Below are 20,764 nucleotides of genomic sequence, written 5' to 3'. Positions count from 1 at the left end.
AACAGCACACCATATTAACTCCCCGCCCCCCTTCCCCAAGAGAGGATTATAGCATTTATCATCATTGGTTACAATCTGAGAGTTGTGCTGAACTGAAGAGGAAGAGGCTCCGCACAGGCCAGGAGACATTTTAGCAGCTTCGTTAAAGATTAGGATGCAAATGAGATCCGGACGAAAGGTTCAACACTTATGCATCTGTTACCAAATTAAGAACTATTATCTCAGCTCTCAGAATCGCAACCTCCCCACCCCTTCTGTTAGACGGCACCTCTTTGGTTATACCTCTTATTCCTATTTTAGGATTAGACAAAGCAAAGCAAAAATGTCAGAAACACACATTCATACATTGAATCTGAAGTCTAATGAATCATAGCCCTCATCAAAGTGACCTCCCTTGGTTAACCGAATTATATAACCACCATTAGGAAGGTTCTTACTGGGGGAGGAAAAGACTCTGGCATGGGTAGCCCCCCACCACTAAGAATGAAGAATCTATTCCATCAACCAGGGCTTCTCAAATGGGGGAGAGTTAATTAATGTTCAATACATTTTTCTAATTAGTTACACATTTATCAGGTGATATGACCATATATGGAGGGCGTCTATGCGTCGATGCTTCCCAACCATATTCTGCATAATCATGCCACTTCTGGGGTTTCAGACTGAGGAACGTTTCAGACACTTCTCAGTGGTAAGAAAGGTGAGAAGGGCTACATTAAATGGTCCCCTCCCCTTAAATGCCAACATTCCACACAACTGTGGCAGTCAAGTAAGAAAATTCCCAGTATTTGTTTCAGATACGGCCTCATGCATCATAACCACACACTTGCCTTATCTAGGATTATGTTTGTAGAGAAAGGTTTTCTGAGCCAATTCTTTAGATCCTGAAAGACTTTAGGAAAAATTTCTTCAGACCCTTTCCCCTAGGAAAGAATGCTAGCAAACTTGAAGAGTATTTATTTATGTTCTATATCAGCCACTTCTCTTACTGGGGCTCAAGATGACACAGAGTGAACCCACACACACACACAAGAGGGAACATCCAATAAACAATGAAATAGAATTTGGGTTCTAGAGCCAACTAGTGGTCCCAAAAACCAGAACACAACAGGCAAGGGGCTCTTTAAACCGAACAGCTAAATTCGCACTCATCCCTTACTTGGGTAATATCAGCAAGAGGTTCCTCATCCTGGACCAGCATTTGAGCAAACTGCTGTCCTTGGTCTGGGCTGATTCGCATAACGTTCCTGAGGAGAAAGATCCAGTCGGGAGTGTAGCCAACCTAGGAGCAAAACCGCATGTTCAAAAAAGAGGAGCATTGTAAGCTTTTTGAGGCTCAGTGATACTGAGAGGGAAGAAGCTTGTGAAAGGCTGACCAGTCCTATACTATAGGCTTGCACTGACAGAAGAGCTCAGGGGAATACCTTCCACTTGGCCCCTGTCCACTCTAAGCGAGGCTCTTCCAAGTCCCTCCCCCTGCACAGCAGCCTCAGGCCCTTTGTTCTTTTGGCCTTTGTTCTGCAGCCCCCAAGTGTTACCAATAGGCTGGGGCCAATGTTGTTAACAGTCCAGAACCAGCTGCACCAGACTGCCTGGCAGGAGAAAGTGGCAGCAGCTACCATCCTATAATGAAGCTCACCCTCCTAAAAAGCTACGCCACAACCCAGGACATCTGCCCCTGCACGGAGCAATGTTTTTCACAGGTTTCTTTTCAGACTCCAGGCATGCCGAAACCTGCTGAGGCCACTACCAGCATCTCGAAAAACAGTCCTAAATCATTTAGAACAGGCTTTCTCAAGCAGGGTTTTGTGAAATCCTGGGGTTCCTTGGCAGCCTTGGAAGGGGGTTCCCAAATGTCTGGGAACGAATTAATTTTAAATATTTTTAAACATTTATTTATTGGGTGATTTAACCATATATGGTCATGTTGATCCACTCCCCCCCCTTCCAAAATGGCCAATGATGGGCCTGGAGGAGGTGGGAAAGGGAGGGGCCTTGGGTGGGCGTGTCCACAGCTCTGCTTCCCAACCATATTCTGCACGATCACACCACTTCTGGGGTTCCGTGAAGCCTGAAGAATGCTTCAGGGGTTTCGCAATGGTAAAGAAACTTGAAAGAGGCATGGGAAACCCCGACCACCAACACCAGATCAGTAGCAGTCACCTTCTTTGCATATAACACAATCTTCTGCACTTGTCCTGTTTCTGCAAAACACTGGATGACCTTGTTGGGAACGTTAGCTCTCAAGTAGACACTGAGGGCCAGTGTTGGGTCCACGGACTTCACTAGATCTCCCAACTCTTCAGAACATTCCAGCTGTTGAAAAAAAAAAAAGAATCATTAAATGTTTACATCCCCCCCTTGGCATCCCTCCTACAACCATCATTGCAGATTTGCCCACCCACTTTCCCATCAGTAAGCGTTGATTTATTGTTCTCCCCAATGTTCTATTGTTCATAATATCATAGTTATTACTGTATTAATATATACTGAGTTATTTGCCTCGTTTCTGTTTGATGTAAACCGCCCTGAGCCTTCGGGTAGGGCTGTATATAAATATAAGGTAAAGGTAAAGGTATCCCCTGTGCAAGCACCGAGTCATGTCTGACCCTTGAGGTGACGCCCTCTAGCGTTTTCATGGCTGACTCAACACGAGGTGGTTTGCCAGTGCCTTCCCTAGTCATTACCGTTTACCCCCCAGCAAGCTGGGTACTCATTTTACCGACCTCGGAAGGATGGAAGGCTGAGTCAACCTTGAGCCGGCTGCTGGGATCGAACTCCCAGCCTCACGGGCAAAGCTTTCAGACGGCTGCCTTACCACTCTGCGCCACAAGAGGCTCTGTATATAAATATAATAAATAATAAATCTTTCATAGGAATTTCTTATACTGTGTAATCTGCTCTGAGCCTCTGGAAGAAAGACAGATAAAGTAATACTAAATACACCAGATAGTAATACAGTCAGCTTGAGCACACAGGGCTTAGATCGCTCCCAGAACTTCTCTGTGTATGGCCACCACTGAGACAATTTGGTCATGGGGAGCTTTCCAGGGCCTGCCATTTGCTAATCTTCACTGAGCACTCTCCAATAAGCTCCCACAGCACTCAGCAGTCACTACCCAAAAACCAAGTGGTCCTCCAGATGTTCATGGACTACAATTCCCACAAGCCCCTGCCAGCGTTCGCTGGCAGGGGCTCATGGGAATTGTAGTCCATGAACATCTGGAGGACCACAGGTTGACTACCCCTGAACCAAAGCACAATGGGTAGCCCTGTTAGTCTCACTGTAATAGCAGAAAAGAGCAAGAGTCCAGCAGCACCTTAAAGACTAACCAAATTTGTGCCATGGGAGGAGCTTCCCACATAGTAGTCACAGGGTCATGAGTGCAGGCAATATGAATGTACATTAAAGCACAGCTAATTCACAGCTATTAGAAAAACAAGGACAAGAGGAGGACTTGGTTCTTATATGCCGCTTTTGTCTACCAGGAGGAGTCTCAAAGTGGCTTACAATTGCCTTCCCCTCCTCTCCCCACAACAGACACCCTGTGAGGTGGGTGAGGCTGAGAGAGCCCTGATATCATTGCTCAGTCAGAACAGCTTTATCAGTGCTGTGGCAAGCCCAAGGTCACCCAGCTGGCTGCATGTGGTGATGAGTAGGGAATCAAACCTGGCTCGCCAGATTAGATGTCCACACTCTTAACTACTACACCAAGCCTGGACAACTGCAATAAACAACGGATGAAAGGGTGTAGCCAATGCCTGGCAAATCTTCAGAGGGTGGCACAGCTGTTTGAGCAGTGGGCAAGGATTCAGAGCTATGCCTTGCTTCTTGACCTATGTCTAGATGCATGGCTACAAGGACAGAGCCTTGAATGTTTTAACAAGCTTGCAGAATTCATCTCTTCCAGGAACAGAGTTTTGGTTGTTGCCCCCTCTTGTGCTCCCTCTAAGAGGTATGGAGCCCTTTTTATACCAAGGAGAAAATTTTGGCAACTGAAAGAAGGAGGGGTCAACATTGCTGGCTAAGATTCAAAGAGAGGGGGTGGCTCAAGCCCTACTTGGCATCTGCTTACAGAGAGCCCCATAAACTGAGCACCAGACACTGCTTGGTTCCACAGCAGTCATCAGTCAAAGGCTAACCAGAATGCGGACATCTGCAGGGACACAGAGCCGGCTGCTATTTGGCATCACGGCACACAACAAGGCAGACATGCATGGCAGAGAGAAAGAACCGTGCTATTATTGTTTATTAAGCTGCCCCTTTTCAGAGGATAAAAAAAGGAATCACAAGGCAAGATAATGTAATAGTCCTCTCTGTATTATAAGTAAAAGTCCAAATAACGATAAAGAGTCAACCAAAACGGGATCCTAGGTAAATAACCCGCTTTCTGTGTATCTTCATCAGTGGTTGCTCTTCCAATGTAGTTATGTTATAGTAAAATGTATCACATTGGCAGATGCTCATCACAGTCTGGGGATTTCATAAAGCGCCCTTTCAGAGGATGGCACACCCAGCCTCTGTGCCTTACCTTGTCTTCCTTTAACCATTTCTCCAAGAGCTGCTTGCGTCCTTGCTGGAGCACTGGCCTGCAGAGTTCTAGGGATTCGTATTTATTTAGCTGGCCTTGGTCTAGCAGGATTCCAAAATACTGGAGCAGGGGAGAAGTCTGGCCCGGCTGTGCTGGGACACTCTGGAACCGACGGATAGTGTCTGGGGTACGCAGAATCCCCTTTGAAGAGAAACAGATAAAAAGGCAACTCACTCAGGCCTTAGGGGCTCCCATGGAGGTTTCAATGTCGAGAGGCAAGCTGGGTGCTTAGCCACATTCCAAGCTCCTTAGGGACAGGTCCTTGCTGGAAACCTAATTCTTCAGTACCATTTTTACCCAACTCTTGACGACTTTTATGCATGCAAAATTCTTCTATGGGGTTAGATGCAATTTAGCTTATGGAACTGTTCCCCAGATAACCTCTAAACAGCTTCCCCCCTGGATTGCTGTACGGAGCTCCAACATGGTTTTAGGATGGTTCAGGATGCAGCAATCACAAATAACCCCTGATGTCAGCTGCAGAAGAGCATATGTGGACCTAAGTTTTCAGCTGCAATGCTAAGTTCCTTCCTGGCTAAATTCTATGTGAAGACCATGGTCATCACAACTCCCCAGATGCTTTAAGGTAGCGGTCCCCTACCTTTCTAAGGTCAGGGACCGCCTCCAGGGTGAGGGGAGAGCCGACGGCCCGGGTGCTGCGAAACGCGTACGCGCAACTGCGTGCATGTGTGTTTTCGCCACCAGGGAGCGCTAACGCGCATGCGCGTTTGCATTGCCGGCGTGCCTGCAGCTGCGCCTGCCTCTTCCCTTCCTTCTCGCTGTGGGCGGGGGGGAGGCAGGCGCAGCTGCCGGCGGCCCGGTACCGTGGCCGCGTCCCGCCACCGGGCCGTGGCCCGGGGGTTGGTGACCCCTGCTTTAAGGAATGGGAGGCAAAATAAATTATAAAATACATTTGAGAACTGATCTGCTTCCATATACTCCCTCTGCATCACAAAGGTGGAAGGAAGATAATTTGTCAGTAGTTCCATAATGTTAGGCCTGTGGCTAGTTCTTTCAATAGCAGTCCCTGAGCTCCACAGAAGCCGGGCACAATTTTAAAGAGGCTTAGAAGACTATTAACTCAAACCTTTTAAAGTTTAATGTGATTGGACTGACTCATTGCTGACTTTGATTTTGGGTTATGGCGTTGCACAATGACCAGTTTTGAAGAGCAATTAAGTATTCAAGATTCCTGCCCCACCCCGCTCCTTGGAGAGCATCAAATTTCCTAATACGCCTTAGAAAAACGGAAATGGGCGGTGTGTTGCAAGACACTTTCTAGAATGCAGGGTCCTTTAAATGCCAGCAAAAGACAGCCGCTGCAGACTCAATCGTTGACACAAATCTTAGAGCAGATACACTTTCTTTTGGCTATAAGGTTGACGTTTCTGAGCAGTATTTCTCATCCACCAAGCTCAGAGGTCACGGCCTCCCAAATTCAGTGTTCGTATTGTTGTTTACCCTGCTGCCAGTGCTCTTGACGAACATCCTTTGCATTCAGGTCAGACATTTTTATTATTCCAGGCCTCAAGCACATATTTCTGGCAAGTGTGCAAGACAAACTCTGTGCTTGGCTGGCTACACAATATCACAGCCCAACACCAGAGAAGTTCTTTTCCGGGGAAGAGGCAACCCCTTTGCAGCACCCTGGTGAACACTGGCACACCAGGTTCCACAACCGCCACTCACATTAAAATTATTTTTAAAAAGCTAGACTCTTCTTGTGTTTTGACAGCTGGTAACTGTGAGAGCTCCCTGGAATGTCCCTGAGCCTCCGGGGAGGGCGGTATATAAATATAATAAATAAACAAACAAACAAACAACAAAAATTAAAGCAGTTTCTTCAGGCAGCATTGAGGGATTTTCCTTAAGACTATGACAGAGTTTGTCTTTTGTTTTTTTAAAGACTCCACAAAGCTGGTTTCCAAAGTAAGCATGATATTTCAAATATATCTACCGTCATCTACGATACAACTGAAAGGTGCACAGAAAGGTTCCTATATTTTGCCTTGTGCCTGGGCCAAATAAGGGTCCACTGGTGTACAAGACCACCATTAAGACTGCGTCTCATGGAAAGCCACAACCCAGGGACAGACTGGCCGTGAGAGCCACCAGGGGATTTACCTGGGGGGCTGATGGCCTGCACATGCACGCACGGGCCCCTCCTGCTCAGCCCCAGTGAGGCAGGCGCAGCTTGCTGATGGCAACACCTGGGCCCAGCAGAGCTGTGGGAGGTGCCCCCACAGAAAGTGTGGGGCCGGCTGGCTTTCTCCCTCCCTCCTTTGTAGGAGTGGGGCCCTTTTCCAGGACCATTTTTTTCTCCCAGTCTCTCGCTGCTCTCTCCTTCCAAGACGGCCAATGATGGGCCTGGAGGGGGTTGGAACGGGAAGGCACCCTAGGTGGGCATGAATACTGCTTTGCTTCCCAACCATATTCTGCAAGATCACACCACTTCTGGGGTTTCTCGAAGCCTGTAGAATATTTCAGGGGGCTCTCAAAGGTAAAAAGGCTAAGAAAGTCTGGCCTAGTGATTTCAATCGGTGAATAAACCTTTAATGGCATATTGCCTGGTGTCGATCCTGAATCCAGGAGCACGGGGAGGATCAAGCTGGCTGAAACAAAAACCAACCCAAACCTAACAGGTACCACAAACATAGAACTATTTAACGTTACCTTTGGGGCATTTGCAGCCACTTTTGCAGCTTCCGAGTAGCTCCCTTGGGCAAAAAGTGCATTGAACTTCCGGGCAAAGAGTTCTTCGGCACCCGCGAGGTTGTTGCGGACGGCCATGCGCAGGGCCAGGTCAGGGTTCTGCAGCACATTTGTGATGTAAGGAATGATGTTCTCTTCCTCTACGCACACGGACAACACCTGGTTGGAGTTAGGAGAACAAGAGGACGTGTTCTGAGATCAAGAACCGGGCATTATACTAAGAAAAAAATGATCTGGATACCCATTCCTAGTCTAAGGAAGTGATATTGGCCTAGGCAGGCTCGCAGTCTGACTTAGTAAGGCAGCTTAATAAGGCATGAGACCGGAAAAACAGAAAAAGGGGGGGGGAGGGGGTAGGTTAAACCTGTGATAGTCAACCAACCTGTGGTCCTCCAGATGTCCATGGACTACAATTCCCATGAGCCCCTGCCAGCGGTTGCTGGCAGGGGCTCATGGAAATTGTAGTCCATGGACGTCTGGAGGACCACAGGTTGACAACCCCTGGGTTAAACCATGCAGTTTATTCTGTGCAACTTCTTCTTTGTGAAGTGCACACATAGCTGGTTCTTGGACTTCAGAAGCTTGGACCTTCAGGTCTCCAGCAATGAGTCATTTAACATCCACTAAGCTCACCAGGTTCTACACCAGGTTCTACAACCGCCACTCATATTAAAATTGTTTTTAAAAAAGCTAGACTCTTCTTGTGTTTTGACAGCTGGTAACTGTGAGAGCTCCCTGGAATGTCCCTATTTAATGACATCATGCCTCTGAAGACCAGAAGCTGGTATGCATTAGCTTAATTGGTTTGTTAACTCCTGACAGGAATCTAGCTTTTCTACTGCTGGAGATACTGCAAGACTAGATTGACAAAGATCAATTTACATCAAGGCTTCTGTTCTCCAGAACCTCAGCTTTTACAGAAATGTTTCTAGCTTTCCGGGCTTCAGAAATAATATAGTGTTGGGGCTACTGCTCCACACCCATGGCCTGGAATCATTGGGACTTCCTCCTTCACAATTAGCACAGAGGGATGAATATGGATTCACTAAACTAACATCAACGAGGAAATAAGAGTAGAGGCTTTGGGTAATTTCTTGGGAGGTTTTCCAAGACCATTTTCAGCTCATTAGTTTTCTGCCTTTCTGGAAGAGGCAGGATGCATATCGGCCCTTATTTATACCAGGTTTTAGACACCTTGGCTTCAAGAACATTTTGCCATGCAATGGGATTGGAGGGGGGAATGACACTTAGAAACACAACTGCGCAGTTCCTGCAATTCTGGCTGAGTTTTCGCACATTACCCTCGATTTTTGCAGTAAGGCAGCAAGAGGCTGTGAAGATTATAATTCCCATCTTTATCCTCACAGGAATAGGGAGGGGAACTCACAAAGCTGCCATTTCTCAGACCACACAGTCAGCTGCTGTAGGAAGCTTTCTTTGCAGCCACAGCAGCTTAGCAGCAGATTAAAATGCAATCCGTGTGGAAGGATGCTAGCTATTTGAGAAAAAGATTCATATTAATCTGTGGAGGAACTCCAGCAATAGCATTTACTCCAAAGTAAGGAGGGCTTGCTCTTTGGCACAGACCCAAGATGACTTAACTCTCATTGGCTGTCCCTTCTTAGACACCCTCCTATTCAGAATGTTTTAAATGTAGTTAGCAGTGTATATGTAATACACTGTTCTCCCACCCCACCCCCACTCCACTAACTGGGATGGGATTAAGCATGCTATTCATGAAAGTCAGCCAGGGCAAAATCTGGAACAATCACAAGGAGAGAGGGGGAAAAGATCTTTCTTTCTGGATATCAAAACAAACAGGTGGACTCAAGGAGGCAGAATGTACTTCTATCCACAGCACAAAGTGAGGCAGGTCAATGGGAAAGAGACAGGGCCAATGGGACAAGGGAAGAAGCCCCTCCCCTCAGAAATCCATCGAAGAAACTGGTTTATCAAAACATACCCACCTATATGGCAGTTTACAGATTATGTAGGTCCAGTCTTTAAAATTTGTCAAAAATGAGAGCGTGAACAAAGCGATAAACAGGGACTTGGACTTTTTCCTTTTTGGTCTCATGCTAGTGAGCCCATGTTCGATATAACAACACGTGCGCTTCAGTGGAGTCTGTTCACCAGACAACCAATCTGGTCACCTGGCCTTTTGGACTAATTTACACAGCCATATTCTCAATACAGGTGCCTTTTGAAGATTATGGGGGGAAATGCAAGATGGCTCAGACAAAAACAACCACTCACGGTTAAGGTAAAAAAACAACCATTTTCTGTCGTGCTCTTATTATACTGAGCCAAAATCAAAGTCGAGTGATGAAATGCAGATTAATTGAAGTTTGCAGCCTTAGATCGACACAGCGAAAATGAGAGGCACAAATCTGGCAGGGGGTTGGGGGGAAAAAAAGGTCCCGCGATACAAAAACATTGAAAATCCTGCCAGGAGCCAAACTCTTTGCTGTAATATACAATGAATGTTCTCAAAGGGCGTGTCTCCTTTGTTCCCTGCCAGAACCCCCTACAGCTCAAAAAGGCAACTCCTTTATATTACGGCCAGTGAAAAGGGGCTATGTTTCACAGTGAATTTTTATGAATACCAATGCTTAGCAATTAGGTGGAGTGACCACAGAGCAATGCCAGATTAATACAAGAAAGAGTCTGCGGGCTTTCAGGAGTGATGGGGAGAACATATGGCTCCTGGAGGCAAGGAAGCTACGGCCCCTTACTGCAGGGGTAGTCAACCTGTGGTCCTCCAGATGTCCATGGACTACAGTTCCCATGGGAATTGTAGTCCATGGACATCTGGAGGACCACCGGTTGACTACCCCTGCCTTACTGCGATGCACAGACAAGTAAGGTGACGACTGGAACATAAGTCCTCTCTTCAACTTTCACAGGGAGCCAACTTGAATGCTCCAGTTCCTGGATGAAAGCGGCATTCCAGAACCGCCAGCACTGAGTGCACTGCAAGCCTCCTTCTCAAAGCAAATAATGTCTGCACAGGAAAGACCATCAAGGCCAGCAATGGCAAACATTGCCAAACAGCATTCTGGCTACTCTGACCTTCCACCGACCGCTTCCCCATGCAACACTGCAAATGTGCTTTATCAAAGAGGCGGCAAATGTAGTTTTGAATGACGGGGGGGAATGCATTTAACGCGGCACTTGGGTCCTGTGAGATGCCTCAACCTTCAGGAGCTGGTATTCAATTGGAGGCTTTAACCCACTGGAATTGTAAACTAAGCCCTGGGAGGATGAAATGGCATTACTTGTCCTTTTCGATTGACTCCAATGATGCCAGCCGTCGCTTCGTGGGGTGCGGTGACAAAAATGGTCTCTCCACTGATTCTGTTCATGTAGATACAGGTGCCTGTTTCAAGGTCATACAGATGGATGTAACCGTATTTTGTGATCAGGAAGACCACATCGTGCTTTTCGCTGATCTGCAGAACAATGGAAATAAACCTTGAGGCTGTCCTTACGACTAACATCCGATGTATGTCCTCTGTGAGGGCATGAGATTTTGGTTAGCACCATCTACCGTGTGCACAAAGAATGGAAGATCTGCCTCACTTACCACGAATCTTTCTTCTCGGTGATCCGAAGGCAGGACAGTCCTACGTATGTTTAATATTCACACAACTGTCTCATTTCACCTACTTTGCTTGCCTGTCGCTAATTAAGGGGGGGGGGGTCAAAGAATATTATCCTCTACCATCAGAGATCTTCCCCTTCACCCTCAGACTTGAGACATCAGGAAGAATTCCCAACATTTCCAAGGTCTCTTTCCTACCATAATGGCTAGAAGCTTGTTTTAAAACAAAGCTGAGGCACGAAAGATCCTGAACATTGCACCCCAAACCATTACATTTCAGGCCTCCCATGAAGCCACAAAACATTAATCAATGCACAGAGCCCTGATGTATAGTAGCCTACAAATTGTTAGTGTATGTCAGCCAAGCAGCAAAATGAGTTTTGCTTAGCAACCAACTACCACCCATACTCTTACAAATGCTAAAAATACCTGAACTTTTTGTTATATAAAAAGGGTAGGCTAAGTAGCAATTAAAGGCAGCTTACAACATTAAGCCCAAGGCTTGGAAGTAGAAAGTAGGAACTCTCTTATTCTTCAGCATTTTGATTCCCCAAATGATTTACACCTTCCAGAATTGCAGTGTCCCCCTTCCCCTGCCACCCACAATACAGAAGGGGCATACAGCTGTGGTCTGGCAGGCCATGAAGTGATCCCGGCTCACAGCTCTGCTTTCTCCCTCTCCCACGCGTGCTTGGGGTTGGGCGGATCTATCTGGTCCCCTTTCAGCCTTCTAAAAGGCTCGGTTAGCCTTGCCTGCTACCAGGCACAGAGCACCTGCATGCATGCCCTTGGCCTCAGCCCTACCTGCATCGCTACTGGAAAGTCATTCTGTGCTTCAGGTGGGAAGAAGACATCCACTGCTTTCTTGGGAAATGGCTGGTTTCCTGTTGGAGGTGTGCCAACTTCAATGATATGCAACTGCATGGGGAGAAAGGATGGGATTATGTATCTTGAGCTTCCGCAGGATAGAAAACAACCAAAATAACATCCCCCATGACTTCAAGCAGAAATTTTGTAGCACCCTGAACTAGTACAAAAACTGTGGCGAACTAGACTGCAAGAATCCTACTTGGTTTTGGTGCAATGGAGTAAACACAGATACCCTTCTGGAATTTGCTTTTTATGAGCAAAGCAAGACAAGACAAGAGTGCTAGGGAGGAAACTGATGGAATATTAATCCCAGGTTGAACGACAACGGCCAGGCTGTATAGCCCTGCCTACACAGAAACAGGTGGAATTACAGCCAGGTCACCAAGGTACAATCTGCTGAAAATCCCTGTCTGATGCCCTCTTTTTCTGCAGTGTCCCCCTGATGTCCTCCAGCAGTGTTCCCTCATGAATGACCACAGCCCACCCCTCACTCCCAATCTATCAATTCATTCTTCTCCATTCTGAACATCCCTTATCACATTTCCCTTCTTTTAGTAAAATCTCTCTGAAAGGAGGCTTCTCATTCAGTTCATCCTGAATCTTGAACAAACATGCAATGGTAGCTCTTGATAGGGATAAATGGAAGAGAAGACACAGTCCCACCGCCCACCCCCGTTACTATTCCATCAAATTTACAAAGACAGCAGCCCTGGGGCCCAGACATGGATCTTCCCCTTACCACGCAAGGACTATCGGAGCTGCAAACTTACCTTGCCGCCTGCTTGGCCTCTCACTGCAAAACAGAAAAGGGTGGATTCCTCAGCGTTGCCTTCCATCTTGAACTGTGCAAAGCTAGCAGCGTGGCCCTCAATGGGCTGGGAGACTTTCCTATCTACTGAATAAAGCTGCATGGCGCCAACTACACGGTTTTGCTTTAAAGAAAGGAGGATACACACAAAGATTTAAGTCAGCAACCTTTGCACAACGGCTACGCACAAGGTGAACAGGCCAATGGCATCGTTTATAGGAGCCTAGGCAATGCTTTCCAACCCAGGCAGAGGTTGTGTTGCACTCTGCCAGATACTAGAAGCCTTCTCTTTAATGCATGCAAGCTTTGAAACATTGCCTGCGGTGATCTCACAAGCTAAAGGAACTCGCTGTTCTTGCACTGCACAGAGGGTTGGACTCGATGACCCTGGAGGTCCCCTTCCAACTCTACGATTCTATCGGGCCCCTCCACTTTCTGCAATACTTGTGCAGTACTACCCCCCCCCCGGTAGCATCTGCTTCTGCACATCTGTTATTTAACAGAAGCAATTTCCCTCCCCTGAGATGCATGGTGATCTTTATAGGGAACTGGACTCCAACTGGCACATCAAAATGCACTGCTGTTGAGCTACTATAGCATAAGTAAACTCTAGTTGAAGAATGCCAACAGGGCTTTTCTTTAAATGAGAATGCACTGTAGCATGCTCGGCAATGCTCCTGTCCTTTCAGCCCTAGCTTAATTTTGGACGTTTTTCTAAAGCAGGGCCAAGTGTATCAAGGGAGTCTTTAAAATGAAGCTTGGCCACAACTCGTAAGGTGAGCAGTGCTGAGAGCCAGTCAGACTGGCACAGACAAATTCAGCTTCCAGCTTAACCAGACCTTAGAAGAAGAAGAAGAGTTGGTTCTTATATGCCGCTTTTCCCTACCCGAAGAGGCTCAAAGTGGCTTACATTCACCTTCCCCTTCCTCTCCCCACAACAGACACCCTGTGAGGTGGGTGAGGCTGAGAGAGCCCTGATATTACTGAAGAAGAAGAAGAGTTGGTTCTTATATGCCGCTTTCCCCTACCCGAAGGAGGCTCAAAACGGCTTACAATCGCCTTCCCTTTCCTCTCCCCACAACAGACACCTTGTCAGGAAGGGGAGGCTGAGAGAGCCCTGAGATTACTGAAGAAGAAGAGTTGGTTCTTATATGCTGCTTTTCCCTACCCGAAGGAGGCTCAAAGCAGCTTACATTCACCTTTCCTTTCCTCTCCCCACAACAGACACCCTGTGAGGGAGGGGAAGCTGAGAGAGCCCTGAGATTACTGAAGAAGAAGAATTGGTTCTTATATGCTGCTTTTCCCTACCCGAAGGAGGCTCAAAGCGGCTTACAGTTAACTGCCTTCCCTTTCCTCTCCCCACAACAGACACCCTGTGAGGTGGGTGAGGCTAAGAGAGCCCTGATATCACTGCCCGGTCAGAACAGTTTTATCAGTGCCGTGGCGAGCCCAAGGTCACCCAACTGGCTGCATGTGGGGGAGTGCAGAATCGAACCTGGCATGCCAGATTAGAAGTCCGCACTCCTAACCACTACAACCAAACTGGCTCTCACTTGCACTTGCCGCTGCACGAAAGCATTACCTGTGCAGATATGCCAGTCAGAAGCAACCATTTCTGCTTGGCATCTGTACGATAATTGATGATCTGGCAGCCCGCAAGACTAGAGTGGCGGTCAAACATTTTTACGGGCTGGGACTCCCCTTCCATGCTCCAGTGGTACACGGCATTGTCAGTGACTAGCGCAACGGTGTTCAGGGAGATCCACTTCCAAAACGTGACATCGTCGGTCATGGTGTGCGCCTTCATTTTGCTCTTCATTTCAATGTTAAAGATCTGAAGGGTCTTTGCAGCTGAAAACAAGACCACAGGTCAAGTTGGTCAAGACGGTTAGCAGCGTACAGACATTTCAAAGGCTGGCGATGAGTGGTTAAAATGATGCGACTGTGTTATGGGGTTTGAATGAGGAAAGCGACCGCTTCCCGCAAGGAGGGCATCATGCAGTGTGTTTGGCCGCTTTTTAACCAGACGTCAACACTTCTAAAGCCAAATCTATTTACTGAAAAAGCGAGTTCCAGCTAAACCAATTGCAGAATTGGTTAGGGCTTCATATCCAGGTGTTGCAAACACAGCTTTGTTCGTAACTTTTCATGCTAGGCTACCGATCCTCAATCCAAGGAGCAGAGCTTACTGGACTCGTTTGCAACAGGAGTACACCAGGCATACAAAGGGAGTGCTACACATGGTTGTATTTGCATCTAGTACAAGTACAGGAGGAACACAGAATGGTTTCCATGAGAAGGGGAAACAGTAGTCGCAAACTAGATACTTTGTTAGGTGGGCTGGTAGCGTGGTTGAACCCAAACCCTTAACAAAGTTTCTTTGCTCTTGCCTACTGTGTGGGCTGTTAAGTGGGGAGACAGAAAACACAATGACAACCAGGCGGGGAGGGGAGGGGAGAGAACTGCTTGTCTTAGCAAGAGGGTTAATATTTCTACCGAAGTCAAAGCATGCTGCCTCCAACATCCTTGCCACAAGTAAGGAACCAATGTGGCATGCAGATGGTAAAGACCACTGGAGCACAGACTGGGAAGACCAGGGTTCAAAACCTCGTTTAGCTACGAAGCTCTTGGGGAGATCATGGGCCAGTCTTTACCAAACTAACTTTACAAACCAGCTGCAAGGATGAAGCAGCAATGCCCATCACTGAACTCCTTAGGGGACTGTCATAGTTATAAGGACCACGCCTCTGCAATCCAAAGGTTTAACAAGGCACGTTTTACCCCCCTAGATCCCAAAAAGAAGTCCATCAAGCTTGGACTGCAAACCAAGAGAGAACATCCTTCTACGTCCTGGAACGTTAGGCGAGCCAGAAATCATTATCAGTGTGAATACATGAGGTTGCAAGCTAGGCTTTCCCTCACATCTCCCCCGAAAACTCCAAGGTTTTTGTTCCCCCAGTGAGAAGAAATAATTAAGTTTGCCAAACCCAATTCAGAATAAAAGTAAGGGGTGGAGAGTTTATTAGCCGTTACTAGCAAGTCAAAAAAAATTCCAAATCCAGCAGCACCTTAAAGCAGGATATGAGCCAGGCCTCCCCAGACATGGTGCCTGTAGCACCCGCCAAGCATTCCCCAAGATGCTCTACCAGCTTTGCAGAAAGCTGGCAATGCCAGAGGGTTTTCCACTGGAGGATCAGAAGGACTGGCAAGCACCTGGGCTTTCCTTTGTCAGTGTGTGGTGCCCGTCTCCCGGCAGGCTCTACTTCTTCCTAGGAGATGTGAGGATGCAGGTGTTCCTTTTGGCTCTACCTCCTGAAGCAGCCACTTAGGGCTCCAGGTCCTCACCCTCACTCACAATGCCAAAGGCTCCAAAAAGTTTGGAGAACCCTGCTATAAGCTTTATGAGCCCAAGTTGAGTTGTCACAGTTATCCGACTCACAAAAGTTTACAGCCTGCAAAACATTGTTGATCTTTAACGTGCCACTGGACTTGGGAATTTTGATCTGCTGCTACACGTGAACCTACTGGTAAGGTGAAAAAACATTTCCTTTTATTTGAAAGGGTACTCAAACTGGTACTTGAAAATGTCCTGACATCAAGAGCACCACCTAAGTTTCCCCTCACATCCTCTGAAGTCAAGGCAGACAAGCTGCCTGTCCGTACTTGTGCCTAGCTCAGGATGTGGCAGCGAGGAAGGAGGGAAGAGACTATAAGCCGCAAAGCAAGCTTAAAAGATGGCCAAACCTATGGGATGCAAGAGACCCAATTAGTTTCTCTCTACCACAGTTATAAGGAGCAGAACTCATTGCCACGGGGTGTAATGTCAGCCAGTTAGGATGCCTTCAAAAGGGGATTAGGCATACTCATGAAGCAGAGGTACATCCACCCCTATTAGGCAGGTTGGCTAAATGGAGCCCTCATGCTTAAAGGCAAACTCCAAAATGAATTTGGGACTCCTCTGGGAAGAAAGGTAGAAATGAATGGAGTAAATAATACTCCCCCAGTAAATAATACTCCCCCAGGGGGAGCAACAAACGGTCTTCACCTCTACTAGTGAGGTTCTTTTAGGCCTTTGGGAGCATTTGGCTGGCCACTGTGTTCACCATATGGGACCAAATGGATTGCCAATCTGAGCCAGGAGAGCAGTTCTTACTGACCACATGGGCTGGTATACAACACTGATAGGAAGACTGGCTTGGAATTTCGTCCCCTGGCCCATGTTAACAAGAGGCCTGCAAAGTCACTGATCCAAGATTGCCCATCTCTGATTCTGAAAAGTAGCACAGGCAGGCAGACAAGGATGGAGGGGGCTAGGCATCGGAATAACCTTCTACTAGTGGGGGCAGGGAAAACAAAGCTGGCAAGGACATTACTAGCTCCGTATGTTTACACCATCTTTACTCCAAGGGAACACACAGCACAGAAGCTATACAAATCAGACTTTCAAAGCCATAAAGAACTAAGTATCAGGGTTAAAGGCTAAGCCACAAAAACCTACCAAGGCTCAGAACTCTTGTTTACACTGAGCTTGTACTAGTGGTTATCCTCCAGGTAACAAGTCAAACCTGTTATCAAAAGGGGGCTGGGGGCAGAGAACACCCAAAGTGCATCAGTAGGGTTCAGCGTCATTGGAAAACCACTATTCCGTTCACTGCGTAATCTTGAATTTTGAGGGGAGACCCATCCAAAAGTGCATCTTTTATTTGGGAGCCAGGCTGTGGCTTCTTTTTCCCCTGGGAATGTGAAAAGCAAACCAACCAACCAAAAAGGAAAAAAGGAAAAAAAGGAAAAACAGCCAGATATGAAATTGTAGGAGTCTCAGTCCTGTTTATAAAAAGCTTGATGCATATCCAAGTTCCTGCTTTCAGTCAAGCAGTTTGACAACTCCAAGCAACGATGCTACAACTCCTAAAATTCAAGACTACTCTTCCTGCCACTTTTTGGTTTGTTAGTTTTGAAAAAGGAGAAGCCCCGAGCACCAAACTCAGAAGCAGTGACAGAAGGCAAGTTCCTTGTCATCCTCCATGTCAAATTATTCAGCGGTGCGCCTTGCTAAGCCTTTAAGCCAGTAAGCCTTTCGCATTCTCTTTTCATAAAACAGGACAAAACACAAATACAATCTGAAACGGAGGTAACTCACCATCTTCACACACAAGAAAGCATTGAAGGTGTGACAAAAAAATAGTGATACAACATTAAAGCCGTCAGAAAAAAAAGGGAGGAAACTACTATAATGAGAGAGACAAGAGATCAATATATAAAAAACAAGTTTAGTTTCTCCACCAAGGAAGAAAACAAGGCAACGTGCTGGCTTTGGAGGAAGGAGATGAGCAGCATTAATGGTTGCGACCACTTGGGCAGGGGTGACTTAGACACCTGTCATCTATTACACAGTTTAATTCAAGTCAGGACACACGCTGTATGTAGCTTATGGGTTAGACTGGCTATGCTGGTTGATCTGCTGAGTTGACAGGTGGGATATTTTATTTTGCTACCTCCTTGCAGAGCCAGTGATGAACAGAGGCTGAGACCTTCAATATACATTTTATCTTCTGTAGGGGCTTTACTTATTTATTTATATTTATACTGGGATGGGATTTGTACCCTGCCCCCCCCCCTAGCAGGCTTCTTTAACCTTCTTTCTTGCTGGTAAACAAATTATAAAAAAGATTAACGAACTACTGCGTTGGAAGGATGCTTGTTGATCTGTTGTGTGACAGGTGGGATATTTTACAGTACTTTGCTACCTCCTTGCAGAGCCAGTGATGAACGGAGGCTGAGACCTTCAATATACATTTTATCTTCTGTACGGGCTTTACTTATTTATTTATATTCACACTGGGATGGGATTTGTACCCCGCCCGTCCTAGCAGGCTTCCTTAACCTTCTTTCTTGCCGGAGAACAAATTCTAAAAAGACTAATAAACTACTGCGTTGGAAAGATGATTTTATTGAGAATACACTGGAAAACAATACCTGATACAGAAAATCGATATGGTTTGTGTACTGCATATCTGGCAGTTGGTACACTATTTGGCAAAATTTTCTTATTGTTAATATTCTTATCCCAGAATTACCCAATCCTTTGAAGAGCCTTCAAGATGTTTGGAGCAGTTTTGTACTTGAACTGAGAACCACAGAACCCATTTTTCAGGACTGCTCCAACAGACAGGTAATATCACTTGCATGCCCTGTACTTTTGAGCTCAGAAATGGCAAACACACCTGTATCCATGTCAGGGCTCTAAAACTGGCAGCAACTTCTCACCGCAAACCCTGATCTACACTAGGAGTGTGCCTTTGGCTTAAATGGACCTGAAAAAATACCCCAGAAATACCTAATCAGTATTTCTTTGGAGTTACTTAAGCCAAATGCAGATCAGGGAATCTTATCAGCTCCTGGTATAGTTGATAAAGTTTGTTTTTGGCTTTTATTCAGGTATTTTCAGCTATACCAAAGGTCAGCTGTGGCAGTGGAAGATGATAGTTCCATGCCACTTTGGCTGGGGCTAAAGCCACTTGCAGATTAGTTTAAACTGAGATCTGCCAAGGAGGTGGGAGTGAAGACTCCCAGCAAGATCCACATGCTGTGGGGAAGAACATCTTAGCCAAAAATCAGATCCCGGAACCTGCTTCTCCTGCAGCACAATTGTCACAGAAGAAGCTGTCCCAGCCAGGTCTGCATGTGATGAGGATCTCCCCTAGGGACAGCTTCACATGTGGCATAGTTTAAACTGTACCTCATGAGAAGCCAAGCCAACCCCAAAGTCAAGCTGGCTCTTTTTTAAAAAATTGGACCCTTTAAAAATTGGGATTTTTGAAAAATCCCAGATCAGAATATCATACCAATATTTAGATCTGGGATTTTTTTTTTTTTGAAAAATTCACCTAGTTTGTGAAACAGGACTGCCCAAAAAACCTAGGCTCCTACCCGTTCCATGAATCCAGCCTTACAGCATAGTTATCATCCTACATTAAAGCATCTTTTGTAGCCAGGAGAAAAGGAAGTGGGTGAGTGGAGAATAAAAATATTAAAACTGTAAACCTCCCCACATTGACTGGTATAATGTTCCTATGGGAGATTTGAGGGCTGCAAGATGTCATAGGCTGTGTTTTAGGTTATGCATCTCAGCTTGTGACTGAGGCAGTATACTGGATGAAGCTATTACTTTAGAGCAGCTGGAAGATATGGTAGAGGGAGGAAGGGAGACTCAAAGAGCTGAAAAAAACATGTTTATCTAACCTCTAATCCACTCCAGCAGAAGCAGGTGAAAGAATCCCTATTTTATCTACTTTATCCTGGGTGTTACACAACCCCAGATCAGTGAGGAAGAGGACTGCACTGCCCCACGTATTGGGGCACAGTGGCTATGATAACCCAAGGCTATACTACTCTAATGAATTTTACACAGGCCTGCCCTTGAAGACAACAAGGAAACCGAGTGGTACAGAATGCCAGAACTCAATTACTATGAAAAGGTAGGTGGAAGATATTACTCCTGTTCGACAGTCACCACACCAATCAACCTCCAAGTTAAATTCAAGGTGCTGGCATTACTTACAAAGCCTTCTAAGGCCCAGGAACAACATATCTAAAAGGACCAACTCTGCTATTATATCTAGCTGAGAAAAGACTGGGAACAGCTCCCTGAAGGTGCCAGCCTCCAAATGGGTAAGATTAACAACTGCCCGCATCAGAACTCTCCGTCACTTACACTTGGTGGAATGAGATCAAGATGGGTAGCCATGTTAGTCTGCATGTAGCGCTAGAAAACAGCAAGGGCCCAATAGCACTTTAAAGATAAAGGTATCCCCTGTGCAAGCACTGGGCCATGTCTGACCCTTGGGGTGACGCCCTCTAGTGTTTTTAAAGAGTGCTTTTATAGAAATATAATAAATATATAATAAATAAAGACCAACAAAATTTGGGGCAGGGTATAGGTTTCTACGAATTACTGCATACTTCTTCGGGTACAGCTAGAATGGACTCACATTCTTCCTGTATCTGCAGTGAGCAGTGACTCACAAATGCTCATACTCTGCCCCAAAGGATGTTGGACTTTAAGGTGTTACTGGATGCCCACTATTTTCTACTGGTGTAATGGCATGCTAGGAAGAATCCCACTTATCTGACGTATCTCAGAATGTGTAACACAAGTGTTCGAGGGGGCACTTTTAT

The 20,764-nt window shown here is 46.3% G+C and overlaps 1 protein-coding gene across 2 annotated transcripts in view; it reads right to left on the bottom strand.

Moving 5' to 3' along the window:
* Positions 1–20,764, bottom strand: part of CLTC (clathrin heavy chain) — an 82,513-nt gene that overhangs the window by 33,395 nt on the left and 28,354 nt on the right. For both annotated transcript variants that reach the window (XM_077312436.1, XM_077312437.1), the window contains exons 3-10: positions 14,169–14,437; positions 12,549–12,710; positions 11,713–11,826; positions 10,583–10,756; positions 7,266–7,463; positions 4,533–4,733; positions 2,164–2,316; positions 1,160–1,282 (exon numbers count right to left, since the gene is read on the bottom strand). In XM_077312436.1, coding sequence (XP_077168551.1) covers positions 1,160–1,282; positions 2,164–2,316; positions 4,533–4,733; positions 7,266–7,463; positions 10,583–10,756; positions 11,713–11,826; positions 12,549–12,710; positions 14,169–14,437 — 1,394 coding nt within the window. The remainder of the gene's footprint in view (positions 1–1,159; positions 1,283–2,163; positions 2,317–4,532; positions 4,734–7,265; positions 7,464–10,582; positions 10,757–11,712; positions 11,827–12,548; positions 12,711–14,168; positions 14,438–20,764) is intronic.

Source organism: Paroedura picta, chromosome 15 (assembly GCF_049243985.1).
Source record: "Paroedura picta isolate Pp20150507F chromosome 15, Ppicta_v3.0, whole genome shotgun sequence".
Lineage (NCBI taxonomy): Eukaryota > Metazoa > Chordata > Lepidosauria > Squamata > Gekkonidae > Paroedura > Paroedura picta.
This window is presented reverse-complemented; position numbering and strand designations above follow the sequence as displayed.